We start from the raw sequence: 20,775 nt of genomic DNA, 5'->3' as shown, positions 1-20,775 counted from the left end.
GATGCAATATTGCACGTTTTCTTACTCCTTTCCAGGTAAAATCCCCCTCAAAAGCCAAGAGCATGAGTTTAGACCTCAGTTGAGCATGTGGATTTGTGGTTAGTTCAGGGAAGCATGAATGGGGCTCTAGAGTCAATCTTTAGTCCTGGCCCCCAAATAAAGACAATGAATGAATAAGATGAATGAGAGAGAGAAAGGGAGAGTTTTTATCATCTAACCTAATTCTTGATGCTTAACGAGATGACAGTAAATGTTTGTTGAATGATTTGGTGGTCTCAATGTTTTCTTGTAATAAAGAAGGTTGTTGTTTTGTATATTAATTTTAAAAGAAAAAAGATTTCTTAAGTAGTGTTGTGAGAGACAAAATTGCTTATTAAAGATTCATCCAAGAGAAGTGTATTTATTATTAAGATGAATGATATGCACTATCCTGTAGTAATTCTGCTATTAATGCTGTGTTTCCCATTCTCTGAAGAAAAGAAGTCTAAGGAAGAATCTAAAATGTGTTACCATCTACATTTTATTCCCTGATGCAACAGCGGGTTCTTTTGTTTTATTACCTCTATTCTAGTAGACTTGGGTCTTTCATCAGCTGCTATCAGGTTGTTGTGAGAATGAAGGCCTAGACCTAATAAAAACCCTCTTAACTCTACTCGTCATAGGGATATGATCTCCAAACTGAAGATTTTAATTAGAAATGTTTGGTTTGTGTTTCTTTCCCCCAGGCCTTGCTCTGAACTTCATTTTTGAGAACAGCTTTAAGCCTGAAGCAGGATCAAGGAGTGGAGTTCCCAAGATCGGCATTTTAATCACAGATGGAAAATCCCAAGATGACATTATCCCGCCATCCAGAAACCTCCGGGAGTCTGGTGTAGAGCTCTTTGCCATAGGTATGCTGGCTTTTTAAATTTTTGCTTATTTATTTATTGTTTATGTATTTAATGTGTGTGTTTATAGAAGTGTGTGTGTGTGTGTTCAGAGGATAACTCGTGAGGGTCAGTTCTCTGCTTCCGCCATGTGAGTCCCAAGAATGGAATTCACTGGGCGTGGCAGGAAGTGCCCTTCTTCTTTTAGCCGTCTAACCAATCCTGTTTGTTTTTAAGACAGGTCTGGCTACTAGCAGACACTGGTCTTGAACTTGTGATCCTGTCTCAGTTTGAGTGCTGGGCTTACAGGTGCCAATGTACCCAGCTGCCATATGTTGCTATGTGTCTCTAATGGTTCCTCTTCCATTGTGGACGTGGGTACACACCATTACATGCAACACATACAGCTTTGGAAGCCAGAGGCCAGAGCACTCTCTCTACCAGGCTTGCCAGCTGAGTCCGGCTCTCTTGCACTGAAAATAAGAGTGATTCTCTCACGTACACCACAGTGTTTGGAACTTTGAGACGGATACTGAGCGCAAAACTTTTTGAAAAGGCATAGTGACGTGCTAAAGTTAGGCTCACATTTGCTTCCATTTCATCAGTCGTGGGTTGCTCTTCAGGGTCAGTTTGTAGCTGTCTCCTTGCTAGTTGTACGAGAAGAAATCACGCCCCACCTATTCAGGGAATTAAGGGCCCTGCAGCTATTAAAGACGTGTGGTGTCGCTGACTTGAATCAAGCACTCTGAAAGCTATCATTTATGAAAAAGGATATATACAACAGATCCAGCATAATTACAAAATATTTACACAATAAGCTTTGCCTTCAATTAAAATGTTTACAGTTTCCCTGGCAAGAGGAAGGTCTTCTGCTTAGTAGAGACCAATAAACTTTGGCAGAAAGCAAAACAACAGCCTGATTCCCAAGACACAGAAACATTAGTCAAAATGGGGTAGCAAATCTCTCAACAGGGCTCTGAAGACACTTAAAGTCTCTTGTTGTGAGTGAACCACTTAGTTACAGTTTACATGGTGAATTATTCCGTTGTCCATCTTTAGTCTCATATAGATATGCTTATCAAGAACATACTTGAGTCTTTTTATGTAGTTTTTCTGTAGTCTTCATCAGAAGAGAATACTTTCAGGTTGTACAGAGGTCAGAACAGATAACAGTGGACCCAGTACTGAAATGGACTCCCAGCTTCTGTTTTCATCCTACTGACTTAGGGTTTCTGTTGCTGTGAAGAGAAACAGTGACCACAGCAACTCTGATAGAGGAAAACATTTAGTTGTAGCTGGCTTACAGTTAAGAGGTTTAGTCTCTTATAGTCATGGTAGGAAGCATGGCAGCAGGCAGACAGACATAGTGCTGGAGAGGTTGCTGAGAGTTCTACTTCTGGAGCCTCAGGCAGCAGGAAGGAAGAGTGATCCACTGGGCCTCAGCTGAAATTCTGAAACCTCAAAGTCCATCTCTAGTGAGACATTTCCTCCAGCAACACCACACCTACTCCTACAAGGCTACTCCTAATAGCGCTACTCCCTATGGGCATATGGCTGCCATTTTATCCAAACTACAGTACCTACTAAATGAAAATAGCTAGGGTGAAGGTGTCTAACAATGTATACTTTAAAAACTTGCTCAGATATAGCGATGTATGCCCTTGACTGCGGCACTTGAGGAGTAAAGACAGGCAGATCACTGTATGTTCCATGCCAGCATAGTCCATATTGAGAGTTCTACACCAGCCAGGGCTACCTGTACAAAGTACCTCTGAACTTCGAAAACGTTCTTCAGTGTTGGGAACTACTGACAGACCCATTATGGACAGAACCTCTTTTTGAGTGCTTATACATTTTTTTTTCCTTAGAGAAAGACCTTAAAAGATTTCTTTTACACCTTTTTATTCTTATTTTATATAGTAGAGTAGGTTGCTGATTGATCATTTTTTAAAAGAACTTCTTTCCTTAGAAAGAAAACCATTTAATACAGACTAGATTACAGGTTTAGAGGTTTAGTCCATTTTCATCATGGCAGCGTGCAGGCAGACATGATGCTGGAGAAGGAGCTGAGTGTTCAACATCTGAGTCCGCAGGAGGAGAGTTTTTTTTTTTTTTTTTTTTTTTTTTTTTGAGATAGGGCTTCTCTGTGTCCATCTGGAACTCATTCCGTAGACCAGGCTGTCCTTGAACTCAGAGATCTGCCTGCCTCTAAAAAGACTGAGGTTATAGATGTGAGCCACCACTGCCAGCTTAGAACTGATTGCTTGTTAGCATTTGATGCCTCTGACATTAGCCGCAGAAACTGCTGACTGTCTTTTTCTCTTCTTTCCTTACTCCCTGCAACCTCTCTAAACAGTGAGTCACTGGAGGGTGAGACTGTACCATCACCTCTCCTTCCCACAGCCCTGCCCAGTGTTGACATTTGCCAAGTCCTCTGTCAACGACCTGGGGATCTAAACCATTTCAAAGATGGCGCTATCAGCCTTAGCATGGAAAGCCAAGATGCTCATAAATGGTGCATCTAGGAGAAGTAGATTTTGTTCAGGTCCCCAGGGGATATTGTTTTTGAGCCATACAACTGTTATGCTCAAAACATAACTGCATTTTTCCATCCGTAGAAGAGAGGATAAAAGAGGCTCTAGGGAAAAATTAAGAACGCATCATATTCAAACTTTGCTTTAGCATTTTTATAGTCTTGCTATTTTGCATGTCTGTGAGTATTGTATTATAGTGGTTTGAAGGAAGCATCTCATACCAGTTTTCAAGAGCCAGCTGTACACATTGCATCCCTCACCTGAATCTTTGGACCTCACATAGGTGTTTCCCACAAGTCACAGGAACCCATACAGTAGGAAATGGTAAATACTGGAATTGAGAGCAGAAGTATGACTGTTAAGTATTATACTCCTGGATCATAGAAGGGCAATAAGCTATGTGATCATTTTGGTCCTAGGAACTGATTCAGTTGCTTGTGCTAGGTATTAACATTTATTATGCTGAAGTTGAACAGTGCATTTTCAGAGCGGCCAATGAGAGGGAAAATGCCGATAATCCATTCTTAGATGAACTGCTGAGATTGTGGGCTATAGAATGCGTTATTCAGGACTGACTCACTTCACTGTGTGCCAGGCATTGTGGTGAACTCTGGGACGCAAAGCAGACTGGAACAGAACCCCTGACTGCACAAATTCCTTCCAAGTCATTGCCGCCACTGCCTTTATTTTCCATGCATTTTAAACAGTCCAACTATTTTATTCATGAAGACGGGGAAGCAAAGATATGGGAGGGGAGAGACAGAATCTTTGGTTGCATATTTTATCAAGTGTAGACTTGCATGGCCTGAGAAAGCAGTCTCTCCACAAAGCTCTTGCTTCAGCACGCAATCAATGTGATACTGACACGGTTGTGTGTTCTAGAAGTCCTTAGGGCAAGAAACTTCAGATACACAATTCTTTAAGTCTCTCATCCAGTAAAGAGAGTCTATGCAGAAGAATTAAGCTAGTGGAGGATTATCTAGGGTATCACCTTCCAGACACTCAGCATTCTGCTTGACCTGTGGTGATGGAATAGAGACAGTGGAAGGAACAGAACTTCCTTATTTGATCCATTAAAATCTGCAGAGTCACTGGGCAGTAAATTGTGTTTGAGTCAATTAGAAAATCTCTTCACCCATGTTTCCCTCTGGTTTAGCTCTGTATTAAGTGGTTATGTAGATAAAGTTTGAATTCTAGCAGTATTTTCTCAATTTTATTTTTTTGAGGTATGGTATCTCACATTCTAGATCAGGCTAGCCTAGAACTCACTATGTAGCCCAAGCTAGCCTTGAACTCATGATAGTTCTCCTGCCTCCTGAGTGCTGAGATCAGAAGCATGATTCTGAATGTAAATAAACTTACTTTGTAGAAGTTTAAACCTAAAGATTGATAGTTTTTGTTTTTGTTTGGGTTTTTCAAGACAGGGTTTTCTGTAGCTTTGGAGTCTGTCCTGGAACTAGCTCTTGTAGACCAGGCTGGCCTCAAACTCATAGAGATCCTCCTGCCTCTGCACTGAGTCCTGTGATTAAAGGCGTGCACCACCACTGCCCGGCTTTTTTTTTTTTTAATTTCAGTACTAGTTTAGTTACTCTTGATTCTGTAATATTTGTGCAATACGGAAGTTATATCCAGTTTATCCAGTTCCCTTCCTGTTGGAGTGCTCAGGAAACAACTCTCACACTCTTCTTTGGGGTTTGAGATGGAGTCCCACCATGTAGCACTATTTGGTCTAGAACTCACTCTGTAGACGATGCTGGCCTTGGATTCACAGAGATCTGCCTGCCTTTGCCTCCCAAGTACCAGGATTAAAGGTGTGTGCCATCATACTCCACCATAGTTTTTCTTTTTTGATTAAAACAAAAACATTCAAATGAATAAATACCGTGCATTCTGTATAACCCCTAATCCTACTGCTCTGCCTTTTCCATCCCCTTCTCCTTTTATGAGTCTCCTTTCTTCCCTTAAAAAGTTTGGTTTGTGCTTTCATGTCATGTTTATGAATATGATTTTATATATGTACCTAAAAGCTGGGACAATAAATGAGAAAAAAATTACAGCATTTGCCTTTCAGAGACTGACTTAACTAATATGATTATCTACATTTCTATCAACTTTCCTGAAAATGACATAATTCTCCTCCGTGGCTGAAAACCTATTCTGTTGTGTACATATGCCCCATTTTCTTGATCCATTTCAATGCTATTGGGCACACAATGCAGGCCAGCCATCCGAGTGGAGGATGCTCTGGCTGTGGTGAAGACTGTTCAACTCCACTAGAGTGGCCATCAAGATCACCATCCTCCCTGTTACTCTCAATGGCAGGGGTTAAAAATGCTGACCTGAATGAGCTGCAGGAGATTGCCTCTGAGCCAGACAGCACTCACGTCTACAATGTTGCTGAATTCGACCTGATGCACACAGTAGTGGAGAGCCTGACCAGGACTGTGTGCTCCAGAGTGGAAGAGCAGGACAGGGAGATTAAAGGTGAGTGAGGACAGGGAGGGCCGGTGGGTGTGGGCGGAGATTAAAGGTGAGGAGCACAGGGAGGGTCAGTGGATGTGTGCAGCACAATATGCCCAGGTCTGTCATCATCTTCACATGTCTCTAACCACACACACACACACACACACACACACACACACACACACAGTGCACACAGTGCTATCACTGTGGACACTGAACCGTAAATGAGAGAAAGCATGTTCACAGGTTCATCACGCTCACAGGTCTGTTACCATGCACATAGGTCTATCACCACACTCACACATCAGTCATGGTGGGTACATAAACTATAAAAATCCCTATATTTTTTTTCAAGTTGACTTTCTTAATACTTCATTTTCTTTCTGGTGCCCAAGTCTCCAGTCAAACAAAGACAAACACATTGGCAGCCTCATGAGGGTAAGGGACATCTTCTTTGACCAGTAGGGGATTTTCTCTGAAGTGTTAATGTTTAAAACATCGTTTTTCCAAACAAATGCTCAGTTTCAAGATAATTATGCAATCACATAAGTTGTAAGGCACAGTACACGCAGAGTTAGCATCTTCTTTTCCAGTTCCGCACAGTACACGCAGAGCTAGCGTCTTCTTTTCCAGCTCCGCCCTAATGGCAGCACCTTGTAGAGCCAGCATTAACACCAGCATGCGATGAGCGATGACTGAATGGATATAAAAGACATTTCTATCTCAGGAATGCTCCTGCCGCTGTTCACAGTCTTCCATCCTTTCGTCGTCCTCTTGCTAATCCTGACAGCCACTAGAGTGGTCTCCATTTCTATTCTTTTTCATTTCAAGACTATTATACAAATAAAATGATCAAATATTCAGCCTTTGGGGATTGGAATTTTTCATGCAGAATAATTTCCTGTAGATTTATCCATATTATATGTGTATCAACAGCTCTTCTGGGTTATCTTATGTGGTTTGGATGGCCCAGTGTTTGTTTAAGCATTTTCAGATTCTGGATTCTTTCCAGCTTGAGGATACTATGATAAGCTGCTGTGAATATTTGTTTATTGATTTTTTTGTGTGTAAATATATGCTTTAATTTCTCTGGAATAATACCCAGGAATGCAACGACTGCACAGTATCTCGAGTGCATGTTTAGTTCAGCTTGGTTTTCATTAAGAAACTGCCGGACTGTTTCTCGAGTCTAGAATTTTATGTTCTGAGTGGCAACATGTGACTGCACGGTGTCTTTGCATTTGGCTCCAATATTGATGTGCTTTTTCGTTTTGTTTTCATTTAAGCCGTTCTGAAAAGTTTATAGTCATTACATGTTGTGGGTTTTGGTTTTCATTTCTGTGCTGTGAATGGTAATGTTGAGCCTTTTTTTCTGTTTGCTCTCTAAAGACACATCTATTACAAAGACGTGAGGCATTTTCTAGTTGACCGTTGTGTGCCACCATCTCTTAGGTATAATTCTGTAGTTTTATTTCAGGCTCTTTGGCCTATTCCCTTAGGTCACCTTGTCTAATTTTCTTCCAATAATAACTTTTAACTTGCTCTAGCTATATAGTAAGTCTTTATATTGTGTAAACTTGAGTTCTGTGACCATCATCATCATCATCATCACTATTATTGCAAATTCATGACTTCTATCTAGACATCAGACTACAGCCTTTGGGAGTTGATCCTCTCCTCTCCTTCCACTTTATTGAGACCATGTTTCTCTTGTCTCTGCTGCTGTGCTATTTGAAGCTGGCTAAGCAAGACCTTCCAGTCCCTGCTGCTGTCTCCACCTCTATCCTCTTGCAGGAATGCTGGGGTTGCAGGCGCATACTGCCCCATCCTTGGATTCTGGGGCTCCAACCTAGCATGTGGCTTGGGAGGTCTTTGCTTTATCCATTGCACCTTCTTCACAGCCCTTGCTTATTCTTTTTAAGTTTTTAAAAACTCTTTCCATTTTTTATTACCCCATTAAATATTAGGGTATCTTTATTCCATAAAGGTGTTACTTGGATTTTGATAGGAAGTGCATCATATAAAAATTATCAGTAATCAAATATCCACTTGGTGAAAGAATTATTTTTGCTTTGTTGGGGTATGCAGTCCATGAATATAGTATACCTGTCCATGTAGTTAGATATGATTTCATTTCTTTCATTAGCATTTTATAGTTTTCAGGAATTATGTCTTCTGTCTGTTCATTTACTATAAAGGCTTTGTTAGAATTGTACAAATTATTTAACTTTGTATGAATGAACTCAATTGAATTTTTTAATTTCAGTGTCCACATGTTTATTTCTTGCAAATAGAAATACATTTGACTTTTGCATACTTACCATATATACCATAACATGACTTGAAATTACTAATTAGTCTAGGAGTTTACTTCTGAATTTAAATTTTTATATAGAAAATAATATAATTTACAAATAGAAATAATTTGTTTCTTTTTTTTTATTTCTGTGACTTCTATTTCATTTTCTTGCCTTACTGCATTTGCTATACTTTTCCATACCAAAATGCTTGTAACTATTGCATAGGGATATTGCTATCTTATTCCGTACTTCAAAAAGAGCACTTTAATTTTCAAGGAATCAGTCCATTTCGTAAATGTTGGAGAATTGTGTAGAGTTCTTCCCACTCTGCCATTATTCTTTTGATGTCTGTAGGGTCTATAATAATGGCTTCAATTTCCTTCCTGAGAATGGTCAGTAACATGTACAAAATTCTCTTGCCTTTGGCCATTTTCCTTCCGAATGACTGTGTATCCTAAAGTGCGTTATTTCCTATTCTCTGTGTAGGATAGAGTCACACTAGAGATTTTATAAGTCTCATTTCAGTTGTCTAACAGTTTCCTGAGACAGTATCTCCTATAGCTTGAGGCGCTTTTTGTACTCGCTACATGTCTGAGAATGACCTTGAGCTTCTGACCCTTCTGCTTCCACATTCCCAGTGTGCAAATACTGGTGTGTGCCAGAATACCCAGGTTATGTGGTTCTGGAGATTAGACCCAGGGTCTCATGCATGATAGACAGCGTTCTTGTCAGCTGAGCTGCATCCCCAGCTCCCCCCCCCCACACACTCCCCAAATCTTTATAAAACCGTTTTCTTCAACATGCATAAGACACATGTCTGACACAGAGTGGGTGTTCAGAATATGGCAGTTTCTTTTCGACTTTTATGTTTAGATATTGATCCCTGTTGACTGGTCATCTTCGATGTAGATGCTATGTCTTTATATCCGTGAGAATAACTCAGCCCTGAGAGCTACTACTTGTCTTTTTGATACTTTCCCTGTGCCTTGATTTTCTCGTCTGCAGCACATGGGCAGTAGTAGCAACAGCTGAGAATTAAACAGCACCTCTAAATGCCTCAGAGGAGCATCTTTGGATATGGGCACATTCACTTACATGTTTGTTTTCAGTGTTTATTAACAGTTCTCGTCAAAGTTTCTGAGAATTGAAAGCTATGTTCAATTTCAGTCTGTGTCCTAAGAATCTGCCTCAGTGGACGGTTTCTAATGAACATTAAATGCTTGATTGAATGAATGCAAGACTCAGCCATGGCACCTGCTTACCCACTGAGGGGACTCTGAAGGGCACCGTGACTGGTGGCATTTCTTAGGGCCCTAGGAATGGCTTGGGTTTATCTGGTGTATTTCTTTCTTTTAGCCTCAGCCCTTGCCACCATTGGGCCACCTACAGAGCTGATGACTTCTGAAGTCACCGCCAGGAGCTTTATGGTTAATTGGACTCACAGCCCAGGAAAAGTGGAAAAGTACAGAGTGGTGTATTATCCCACCCGAGGTGGGAAACCGGAAGAGGTAATGTGACAGCCTGTATGACTTCTCCATCCCTGACGTCCTCATAGTGGGCACAAAACGCAAATGTGTGTATAGGACATTATCTGCTTCAAGACTGTAAGTGATTTGAAATGGATCTCTACATGACTGTGTTGTTCCCCCATCTCCCCAAATTGTGGTACCCACACCTCTCATCCCATCATACAGTCATCCTCAGAATGGATCAACTCTGCACTTACAACCTAGTCTACTTTTCTTCTCGAAATTAGCAAGTTCTAAATTGACTAAGGTTTAAATCCATCTGTTTCTATTTGGGAGTGGCCAGGTATTTCTACCATAGTGAAGACCGTATGTTCCAAATTTTGTGGTAATATGAGGAGCTAGTCTTCTGGTACTCGGAATTTCCTGAGCATTTGTAGAGGTCAGGACAAGGGAAAGCCACCACTCTGGCAGCTGTGGCCAGCAGTTTCCATCATGGCCAAGACAGAAGAGAACATCTATTGCCAGCGACTGTGCTCTTTGCCTTTAATGCTTGGATGCAGAGAGTCACTGAGTTCAGACCTGATGAAACCTCCATTTCCTTTTGTTCTTCTAACCTCTGGTTGACATTGGAATGTTTCACAATGTTTGTCTGTACCAAGGCAGGGTTGGTAGGCTCCTTTTTACTTTCGAGTGTTATAGAAATTGATCATGGATTTTCAAATCCTTTGGTCCAAAGAGAAAACTAAACCCAAGTCCTTCCAGTGGCTCCATTTTCTCTCGTGACTAACAAGCCCTTTAAATACTTTCTGAAGCTCCACGGGGGAAATTATATCCATTGTTAGCATGTGGATGCAACCGGGACAATAACTAGCCCAGGGATGAAATAAGAAATGACTTTGGACACATGCCATAAAAGTGCATTCATTTATGTGCAAAGACAAGGGGAATTAATTTCTACAGTGGAAATAAAGACACAGCACAAATAATAAAATATTTAATGAGATGTTCTTTCTGGAAATATTTTTTTTGCTGTTTGGTCTCAATTCTGCACATGAGCTAGTTCATCTTTTTTTTCTCACGTGATTCTTTCAACAGGTGGTGGTGGACGGAAGTGTGTCTTCTGTAGTGTTGAAAAACTTGATGTCATCGACTGAGTACCAGATAGCAGTGTTTGCAGTATCTGCTCACACAGCCAGTGAAGGCCTGCGGGGAACAGAAACCACACGTGTGTATTTGATTCCCCTCTATCAACACGCACAGCCATGCTTAGGGGGCTTATCCCTAAACTGGGCTGCTGCTCAGGATAGACGCCCTGACTAAAGTTCATAGGAAGGGGCTGTCGTGATGTCTGTGGGAGAGGAAGGTGCTGTGGCTTCCGCTTTGCAGCTGTGCGTACGGAATGGATTTGACAAATCTCTTGCATATTTTAGGGAGGGCAGCCAGGTGGAGGAGGCAGACCCAGTCATTCATTCACCAAAAATCTTTTTAGCAAATGTCTACTGTGAGCCAAGAGCTGGGCCACAGTCTGTTTGTTGAAAACGAGAAGAAGTTCAGGACTTGCTTTCTTCAGGGCAGTATTGAGGGAATGACAGCCTATTTCCTTCTTCATTCATCTCGTCATGGTTAAAAGGATCTTTTGGGTAGCGATAGTCCCTTCATTGGGCACGATCGCAATGACACATATGCCTACTACATGCACACACATACATGCATACATACAGGCACATACTCAGAGAATCACAAAAAGATAATCTTAAAACGATCATCTTTTAGTCATTTTAAAGATTGTGTTCTTAATACCGGCTGGGCACTGTCCCAAGCTGGCCTAAATGATTTGCATTTTATAGAAGAATAGCTATCTAAACAACACTAAATGTGTAACGTCCCAGGACAATGGTGCTAACCCCCTGTGCAGGGTTGGCTTTTGAATGACAGTGATCCGCAAGGCCAGTGTTGGTGCTTCTGCTTCGCGGAAATGGGTTTTCTCTTCTTTAACTTAGCTTTCAGTTAGCATGCGAAGCAGTGGTTTCCACTGCGGCATCTCCCGACCTCTGCATCACTTTTTGTCCCATATCACCCCCTTCTCCCATGACTTTCCTTACCCCGCCTTTCCCAGCTGCTTCCCTTCCACTCCCCCGAGTTGTCCCTCGAGTTGTCTGCCTTTGCAGAGATAGTCTAATGGCCGTCTTTCCTCTCGGAGATGCTTCGGTCTGGGACAAGCTGAGTCTGCAAACCAGGGACTCTTGAACATGTTCAGGCATGAAGTGCTGGAGGGACTGCAAACGACACATATGCAAAGAGTTAAACGCACAAGAAAAGCCCTGGAGTGGACAGCATAGTTAGAGAAGCATGAGACTTCATCATTTAGCAGGGAGGGAACCTGCCAGAACACTTGAAAGAACAGCCATGCTTTCACCAGTGTTGTTCAAGCCGTGAACTAGAGGCTTATCCTAGTTCCTTTCTCCCAAGTCTGGAAACATGGCTGGAATTATTGTTTTGCTTTCTTTTTTCTTGAGGAAAGGTGTCACTCAGTAGCCCAAGGCTGGTCTTGAACCTGAAGCGGTTTTCTGTTCTTCAGAGTGCAGGGACTAAAAACTAGGCCCAGCAGGCCTGGCCTCTTGTTTCTTATTACTCCATTTTTAGTTTTGGTTGTGAGCCTAGGCTTTAAAGGTGGAGCCATCTCTCCAGCCCTTGTGACTCCATCTTTTTTTCTCAAGAACAGTTGTAAATGGTTGTGACAAAGAGCCTTTTCTTGCAGTGGCCTTACCCATGGCTTCTGACCTGGAGCTGTACGATGTGACCGAGAGCAGCATGCGTGTCAAGTGGGATGCAGTGCCTGGCGCCACGGGCTATCTGATCCTCTATGCTCCTCTCACAGAAGGGCTGGCGGGCGATGAGAAAGAGGTAACTCTCTTCTTCCAATTACAGCCCTAGAATCTTTGACTTCTGGATAAAATTGTTACTATAAAAATTGATGGGAGAAAATTCAGAAAATCCAAGCTGTCAACATGGAAACATAGGTGGTAATCTTGCTACCTCTACATAGCCATATTCTTCCAAGCAGCTATTCATTGTTGTCTAGTGCTAAGGTCGAAACTCAGGACCTCACACATCTTAGCCAAGTTTCTCTGCTGAGACACAGCCTCATCCCTTTTGATGAAATTTTATCTATAGTCTTTTTAATGTATTCGGTTTTCTTTGATTTCACATCCATTCTCTTTGCCTCCCTTTCCTTCCTTCTTTTATAAGTCTGGGAATCAAACCCAGAACTTTACACATAAGTGCCTTACCACTGAGCTACATCCCCATCCTTTAGTATATTTTTTAAAGATTGTTTTAGACAATCTTTAATATATATATATATATATATATATATATATATATATATATATAGTCCTGGAACTAACTCTTGTAAACCAGGCTGGTTTTAAACTCACAGAGATCTGCCTGCCTCTGCTTCCCGAGTGCTGGGATTAAAGGTGTGCCACTACTGCCTGGCTGTTTTATGTTTGTAATTATGTATTTGTATGTGTATATGTATGTATGTACGTGTGTGTGTGTGTGTGTGTGTGTGTGTGTGTGTGTATGACCAAGGAGGCCAGAAGAGGGCATCAGATCCCCTGGAGCTGGAGTTCGAGGTAGTTGTGAATCACTCTATGCGGCACTGGGAACCAATCAGGTCCTCTGTAAGAACAGGCTATACTAGTGACCTCTGAGTCATCTCTCCAGGCTCCCTTCCATGCATTTTGATGTGTGCTCAGATGGCTCAGCATTTAGCCACTCAACTTGGGTTGTGTGACTGGAGGTTATAGAGATGGTTTTTTTTTCCTTTCTTCTAAAATTTAAAACTACCTCGTCATAAATTTGATGTCTAGTTGTCATCCAAGCGAGCCACTTGTCATACGACTAGTCTGACAAACTCCAAAAGTCAGAAAAGTTACCCCGAATCGAGAGAGAAGTTGACCAGTTGGAAGAAGAGACAGAGAAGTCTATCTCTTCTGGGTACCTGAAGGGACTTGCGATTCTTCCAAATGGCCTCCTTGTTAAATGGGGTGACAAAGCTGGCCCAGTATAGTCGAGCTTGAAGCAGAACCCAGGCATCCGGCCAGAGGGCTGGGTAGAATTAGCAAGCAGTGACAAGTGCCCACTTGGGCTTGCCTCCAGCACGCTGCTCTGAGGCACACATCTAGAGAATACATCTAATTCATTTCCAACCCCACTTTCCCGGGGAGCAGACATCATCGTTGTTCTGGCTGCCGTTGCCATTTGCCCAGCTGAAAAGCATTATCTCAACACAGCATGTGGGGGGACGCTCAATTTTATGTGGGTCTATGTTATCAGCTTCTAACACAAAACAACTTGAGGCAAACCCACAGTTCCAGCTGAGGCCTGTTAGATGTAGGTGCCATGCGAGGTCACACAGCTTCATTCTGGGCAATATCACCTCGGTTCGGTTCCACTCTGCTGAGCAGGGATAACACCCGTTGGAGAGCTGTCTTAATCGCATGTGTTCTTTTCAGATGAAAATCGGAGAGACCCACACAGACATTGAGCTGAGCGGCCTGTTCCCCAACACAGAATATACAGTCACTGTGTATGCCATGTTTGGAGAAGAGGCCAGCGACCCTGCTACAGGGCAAGCGACAACCCGTGAGTGGGCAGAGCATACATATGAAATACTATCACAAAAGCCCAGATACATGTTTGAGATTCTGAACCCAGAATACCAGTTTTGGTTAAAACCTCTCGAGAGGCCATCGGGGCTTAGGAAAATGTATATTTTACTTGGGGAGAGAATTGTATTCCTTTGATCTTTCAAAAGTTTGAATTTTAGCTCTGAACTTTAGCATCCTTCCCGTAAGTCCACCCGTGCCTCTCTCTGAATCTAAATGTGCCGGGTACCAGATCAGATTAGAAAGGGAGTAGCTCCAGGAAGTTCCGGAATTATAGCAGCTGAGGCAGGGAGCTCACCTCAGGTGACCTGGATGATAATGGCAATGTTGTCAGTTCTGTCCATAAAGGAAGGAACAGTTTCTTGTCTGTCATGTGGTTGCTATAAGATTAAATCCATGTGAAAATATATAATTGCTCAGTATATGTTTTATGCTAATTAAAATAATATGTTTTTCTAAAAGTGTTTTCTGTCCTTCTTACATGAGCCCTCAATTATTGGGTTTTTATTGAAAATAAAATAGTAATGAAAATTTTAATAAGAAGACTAATTTTGCCTTTTCTGGGGTACTGTCTCACATCTGCTAAACAGGTTACCACTGAGAGACACCCCTAACTATGAGGCTAATTTTGATAGAATTACTCCTAATGTTTTAAGAAAATGTATAAATTTAACTGTTTTGAAAATACATAATAGATTAATGTAGCACGATTAATAAAAACCCAGAGACAGAAAACGGGGTTCAACCTGAAGGTCAGTAAAGCAAAACAGCCAGCCACTGGCTCTTACCTCTACCTCAGTCTGAAATGGCGATCCTGCCTCCGGGAATCTCAGAATGAGACTGACTGTGAGCTGTCTCCTCCTGTTTTGTATTCCTCTCTAGCGTTAGAATTAAAGGCATACGCCACCACTACCCGATTTCTATGGCAAAGTAGCATGGCTACTGGGATTAAAGGCATGTGTCACCACTGCCTCGTCTGTAAGGCTGATCAGTGTGGCTGTTTTACTCTCTGAACTTCAGACCAGCTATGTTTATTAAAACACAAATGAAATATCACTACAGAGTCTGATGTGTGCTAAGAGGGTTTGCCACAGGCCATCATAAACATGGCTGTGCTCATGATCCTTTGAAGCTCATGGAAGTGCAGGAAGCCTCATTCTGCTCCTTGGAGAGAGATGAGTAGCACAGTACAAATGGTTCTTTGTCTTTATGATTCGACTTGAGATGAAAACATAATAGAAGTTTAATGATAAAGATGTTTTTCCCACATCCATTCTTAGTTCAGGCCGTACTGTTCCTGTTCTGCAGAATAGTAATTAAAACATCAAACCTGGAGAAGAAGGAAAAACTAAATCCCTTCAGAAAGTATCTCTATACCACTTGAGGGGTTTGAGGAAGCTATCTGTAAAGAAAAAGAAAACAAACCCAACTGTCGGCCATGAAGAATGTCCGTCATGAAGAATGCTCGTTTATCAATGTGCTTAAAGTAGATCTAGCTCCTTCCTGAGACTGGTAGCTGCAGGATGGAAGGAAGGAGATAGGACCCATTCAAAAATGTTCCTAAGTGGTGTTTCAATGTCCTAAGGAAAATAGATGCTTTCCTGCCATGTCACCAAAATACAGTTGGATTCTGGAATGGTGTCAACCCAAGCATGCATAAAGCCTGATTATATATCACTTTATTTTACTTCTCACACTTGGTTTTTAGCCCCTAAAGCATCAAAATGATCACTATCTCCTGGAGCTCTGTAATGTCAAATCCCAGTATGCACGGAGGTAATGAAAACCTTACCTTTGAAAGCACTATCCCTTGTGGCTGAGGAAAGTGGCATACTTTATCCCCAAGGCTTTTATTCTGTTGATTCCCACAGAGCCATAACTGAGACTGTGTGTGTGTACGCGCACACGCACACATGTGCGTGCACATAAGTTGAATCCTGGCTAATGCTGCTGCTTCTGCCATCAGTTGATCGTCTTGAGTTACGCTCCCAGAGCTCTTCTGTCGCATTGTGCCAGTGTAACAGTGACTTTGGCTAAGTTACTTTAGTTTTGTCACCAGTACCGTAGGGATCACTGCCGCTAATGCGGTCTAACATCGCGGTTTAATGAGATAATATGGTACTTGTTGAGCTCATACAGGTCACCTAATCGAAGTGTTGGTGGACACTCGAGAAAGTCTCAAAGTCTATGGCCACATGCAGATAGATGAGAGCACCTTCCCCCTTTTACACCCGGGGACTTCCAGAGTCACATGGCAGCTGATGGACTGGCTCAGAGTTGGTGTTAGGTGTTCTGTTTATACGTCACCATTTTCTAGTGTACAAAAAAGCACAGGGAGTTATCCCAATCCCTCTTCTTTCTGAGCATGTGTAACTTTCTGCCGCCATTCGGTCTCGCCAAGGAAGAGAGTTTCATTGTTAGTTAGGCAACTTTATTGATCTTTATGAGACAATTTACTATTTCAGGATTATCTAAATGACTTTTTTTTCCCAATAAGAAGTCTTTGAAAGTCAAGGGTGCTGTTTAAGTTTTTAATTTATTTTAAGCAATTTTAGTTCTTTAAAATTTTAATTACGCTCTCTTTTCTTAGTGCCCTTAACCCCACCAAGAAATCTGAGAATCTCCAACGTTGGCTCTAATAGTGCCCGGCTAACCTGGGACCCCACATCGGGAAAGATCAATGGTTACAGGATTGTGTATACCAGTGCAGATGGGACAGAAATCAACGAGGTGAGTAGTGGGACCTGGTATTTTTCGAGTTGTTGTGTAGTTGTTGATCAGGGCATCGGCATCAAAGCCTTGTGGATTGAGACCATGTAATGTTCCTTTCTCTAGTGCGGTCCTCACAAGCTGAGCAGTCTCGAGGGGCAGCTAGGTCTTCCTCTTTTCTGACTCTGGAAGGTCTTTTCCTTGACCTTCTCTGTCTCTTCTTTTGGATAATGGCCAGGATGTATGCTTTTGTCTGCTATGGTGGGTTCTCTTACTCTTTCTCTAACACTCCACTCCCTGCCTGTTATCCTGTGGTTGACTTCCATGTTGGTAGCCCAGATGGTGTGGCTTGTTGTTTTGTTTTTAAATCTCCTCTCCTCCCCTCTCTTCCTCCGAACAGATGCTGAGAGGTACAGCTTGTCTGCCTTGGAGGTTTTTCTTCTGAACTAATAAAACTGCCCTTGAACTTCAGCAAAGCAAAGAGACAAACAATATATATATATATATATATATGTATGTATATGTATATATGTATATACATTTATATATTTATATAATATCATCCATAGTTCCTTTCATAGCTCGTGGGGCTCAGGAGGTGGGGACTGTATATACTTCTGTCCTGACAGGTAAATGGCCTGAGATGGCATGACCTAGGTGACTTTTTCCGTGTCCCAGTGCATGGTCTAGGGAGGTTGGTGCGGTTGACAGCTAACACTGACATCTCCATCTCTGAGTTTACCCTTCATGTGAAGTTTCCAGCACATAGCGTCAGAGTGTTGGCTCAACACATTCTCCACAGAAGCCAGAATGTACTAAATGGAATTGTATCACCTTAGTGGTCTAGACTCAGAAGTCATTTAAAGTCAGGCATGGTCACACACGTGTAACCACTGCATCAGGAAACGGAGGCAGGAGATAGAGTGTGGACTCCATATCTTAACATTTTTTAGAAAAGACGTTTGATACCATTGCTGACATATTTCATTAATAGAAACTTCAGAATTTCCTCCCTAAATTCAGTTCATTAAACACCATGGGCAGCTTGGTGGTCATCCTAGAGGAGCCTGTGGATGGGAGATGTACCGCAGTGTGGCTATTTCTGAAGAACACCATACGCCCAGGTGACTGGGAGGGTGTGTCTTCATGTGTTAACAAACTGACCCAAAGTCTGGCTTATTTCTCTGTTCTGGAACAGGTGGGCACTGCAAAGATTCTAGGAAGGTGATTTCATAATTGTAGAAAGATACTCAGAAAGGATGGAACTTGCTAAAACTCAAGAAAGTGTAGTGTCTTGTGTGTGGTGACTAATATATTTAGGAATTCTTTTCTTAGAAACATGTTTTAGCAAGATAGCAAGGTTATTTTTGCTTGATTTTCCCTTATCTTGGTCCAGGAAGCAAAGAAAGAGAGAGAAATATGTTGGATTACATCATTTCTATTTTCTGAGAAAATATAATAAGTATTTTCATATGTTGGGACAAACTTTTTCCTACAATTGAACTCAATATTTTGCAGCGTGTGCTCTCAGAGATATTGTCTAATGGAATGTCAACAAGGGCACATTTCCTAGCCTGGATAAAAATGTTCAGTCCCTCTCATCAACATTCATAGATCTGAAGAGTCAATAATTCCAATGAGGCTGGGGTCATTGGGTAAAAGTTGCTTTGGTTTTGAAGATAATAGCCCCGAGGAGTTAAACAATCAAAATAAAAATCCCTGAGCTATAGGTGTTTTGTTATTGTTAGCAATAAGTGTTATTCTGCCAAGAGTGCTCCACCACTGAGATTTCTTTTTTCTTTCATTATTTTCCCTTTCTTCTTCTTTTCCCTTCTCTACTCTACCTACCCCTCCCTTCCCTTCATTTCCTCCTCCCTCTCCTTTTCTTCCTCCTCTTCCTCTCTCTCTCTCCACTGAAATGTATTATGTTTTGTATCTATGTTTGATGGTTATTGGGAGACATGGAGTAATGTATTTCTTTGTCTGGAGTGGGGTACATCTGCAGCTCGTTGCAGGTGTGAACGGCTGAGGTTCCTAGGTACATTGTTAGAAGAGGGCTGTGTGGACAGCTCAAGCCAAGCAGAGTTCCAGGTTGCTATTCCCTACAATTCCCTACCTCAGAGTACACTTCCATTATTCAACTGAGCCATCAGGTTACTCAGACATTCAGAATAAGAGTAAAACATGACCATTGTTTTCCTTTCTTTGGATTTGTGTGTGGATGTAAAACTCATGATGGAAGAAAGGCATGAAGCACATGTGGTGGTTTCATGAAAAAGGAGATCGTACGTCTCCTCTCTGGTCCTGAGACTTGAGTACTCAACTATATTGTGACAGCTTTGCTAGAATACAGAGGAAGATGGTTGAGTTTATGTTTCGGCTGCTTTATCTCCAGAATTGAGTCTTCGTCCTAACCCTCTATGGGCCTTAACGATTGTGGAAGATGGTGATGGTGCTAAGGGAGCAAATGCCCTACTGCAAGCCAGGCACCATTCTGAGTTTTCTCCAGAGAAAGTTTCATATAGTTTTCACACCACCAAGCGCTAGCAAAGCATGGCTTGTCAATCCAAGGACGGGTGCCATCTCAGCATTTACTGTGAAAGCCGTTAAGGCGAGGAAGATTAAATTCTGGAAATTCTGCCGTTGAGTTTTATAGAAGTAAAGCCACCATTTTTAGACTGTGAGATGTCAGTTTCCAACAGCCACGATTCAGCGGCACAGCCCACACCTCTCAGTCCTCAGTAGTGTTCTTTCTTCTTAACCCCCAAATAAGGTGCAAGGGAGATGATTAGCGAGACTGTTCATAAAGTTCTTCTCAAAATAGTTGCAAAAACAATGGTCATTGTTGTCATTTCTTAAGTCTTATATCCCATGGTGCTACCAGTAGAATCAGTTTTGAAGTTAATACTTAAAAAATGTATGACTGTACAGGCTGGTGGGGGAGGTAGTTCAGTTGGCAAAGTGCTTACGTAGCGTGCAGGCAACCTTTCAGTCAAGTTCCAGCACAGCATAAACCACGCGTGACGGCACATACCTGTAATCCAAGAGGCAGAGAGATCTCCAGGTGATCCTCAGCTACATAACCACCCCCAACGAAAGCAACACAAGAAAAGAAGCTAATGAAAAATGACAACGCAGCTTTTTGTTTGTTGGAAATAGTTAATCAACTCATGGGTTACATAAAGTGTCGTCTGTTAAACTGAAAAATAAAACACTTTAGCAATGAGCAGGATCGTTTTTAATGAACACATATACTACACATACAATAGGTGGCTTTATGCTCTTATTCTTTTTTTTTTCCCCTTTAGACTCTCAGTGAACCTAACAAATTGGATTTTGTTTTTGTGTAGGTTTGATATCCATACCAGATTCTCATTTGTCACAGATTTGAGATTTAAAAACAAAGTCAAGGTGACAATGCCAACCTAACATTTAAAAGTTTTATGGCTCAGAACAAATTAGTTACACTCCTTAGCCTCAGGTTCGTCTTTGGAAAGCCATTTTTATAAGTTCCTAGAGTGTGGTGAGGGAAGTCAGGGAAGGGGCTCTGAATGAAACGGATTGATAGCCAGATTTGCTTACAACAGTTCATAACACCAGGAAGCCATTCGTAGACACCGCCTTGGGCAATTTGTACTAAATTAATATTTTAAATATGAATTTGTGGGTTAAATAACAAAACATATGGTAAAATGCATTTAAGACAAGGGTTTAGATCCTGCACATCTGGGTCTAAGTCATAGGTCCTAGTTTGTATGCTC

General features: G+C 41.7%; 1 protein-coding gene across 1 annotated transcript in view; it reads left to right on the top strand.

Moving 5' to 3' along the window:
• The window catches only part of Col14a1 (collagen type XIV alpha 1 chain), a 181,500-nt gene that overhangs the window by 51,665 nt on the left and 109,060 nt on the right, over nt 1–20,775 (top strand). Inside the window, exons 8-14 of the mRNA XM_041672101.1 lie at nt 726–890; nt 5,723–5,884; nt 9,520–9,671; nt 10,728–10,857; nt 12,391–12,536; nt 14,153–14,282; nt 16,896–17,035. Coding sequence (XP_041528035.1) covers nt 726–890; nt 5,723–5,884; nt 9,520–9,671; nt 10,728–10,857; nt 12,391–12,536; nt 14,153–14,282; nt 16,896–17,035 — 1,025 coding nt within the window. The remainder of the gene's footprint in view (nt 1–725; nt 891–5,722; nt 5,885–9,519; nt 9,672–10,727; nt 10,858–12,390; nt 12,537–14,152; nt 14,283–16,895; nt 17,036–20,775) is intronic.

The sequence above is a fragment of the Microtus oregoni genome, unplaced genomic scaffold (genome assembly GCF_018167655.1).
Source record: "Microtus oregoni isolate MIOR12 unplaced genomic scaffold, Mior012 000022F_ref0000154, whole genome shotgun sequence".
Classification (NCBI taxonomy): Eukaryota; Metazoa; Chordata; class Mammalia; order Rodentia; family Cricetidae; genus Microtus; species Microtus oregoni.
The sequence above is the reverse complement of the archived record's forward strand: the minus strand, read 5'-3'. Positions and strand labels throughout refer to the sequence as shown.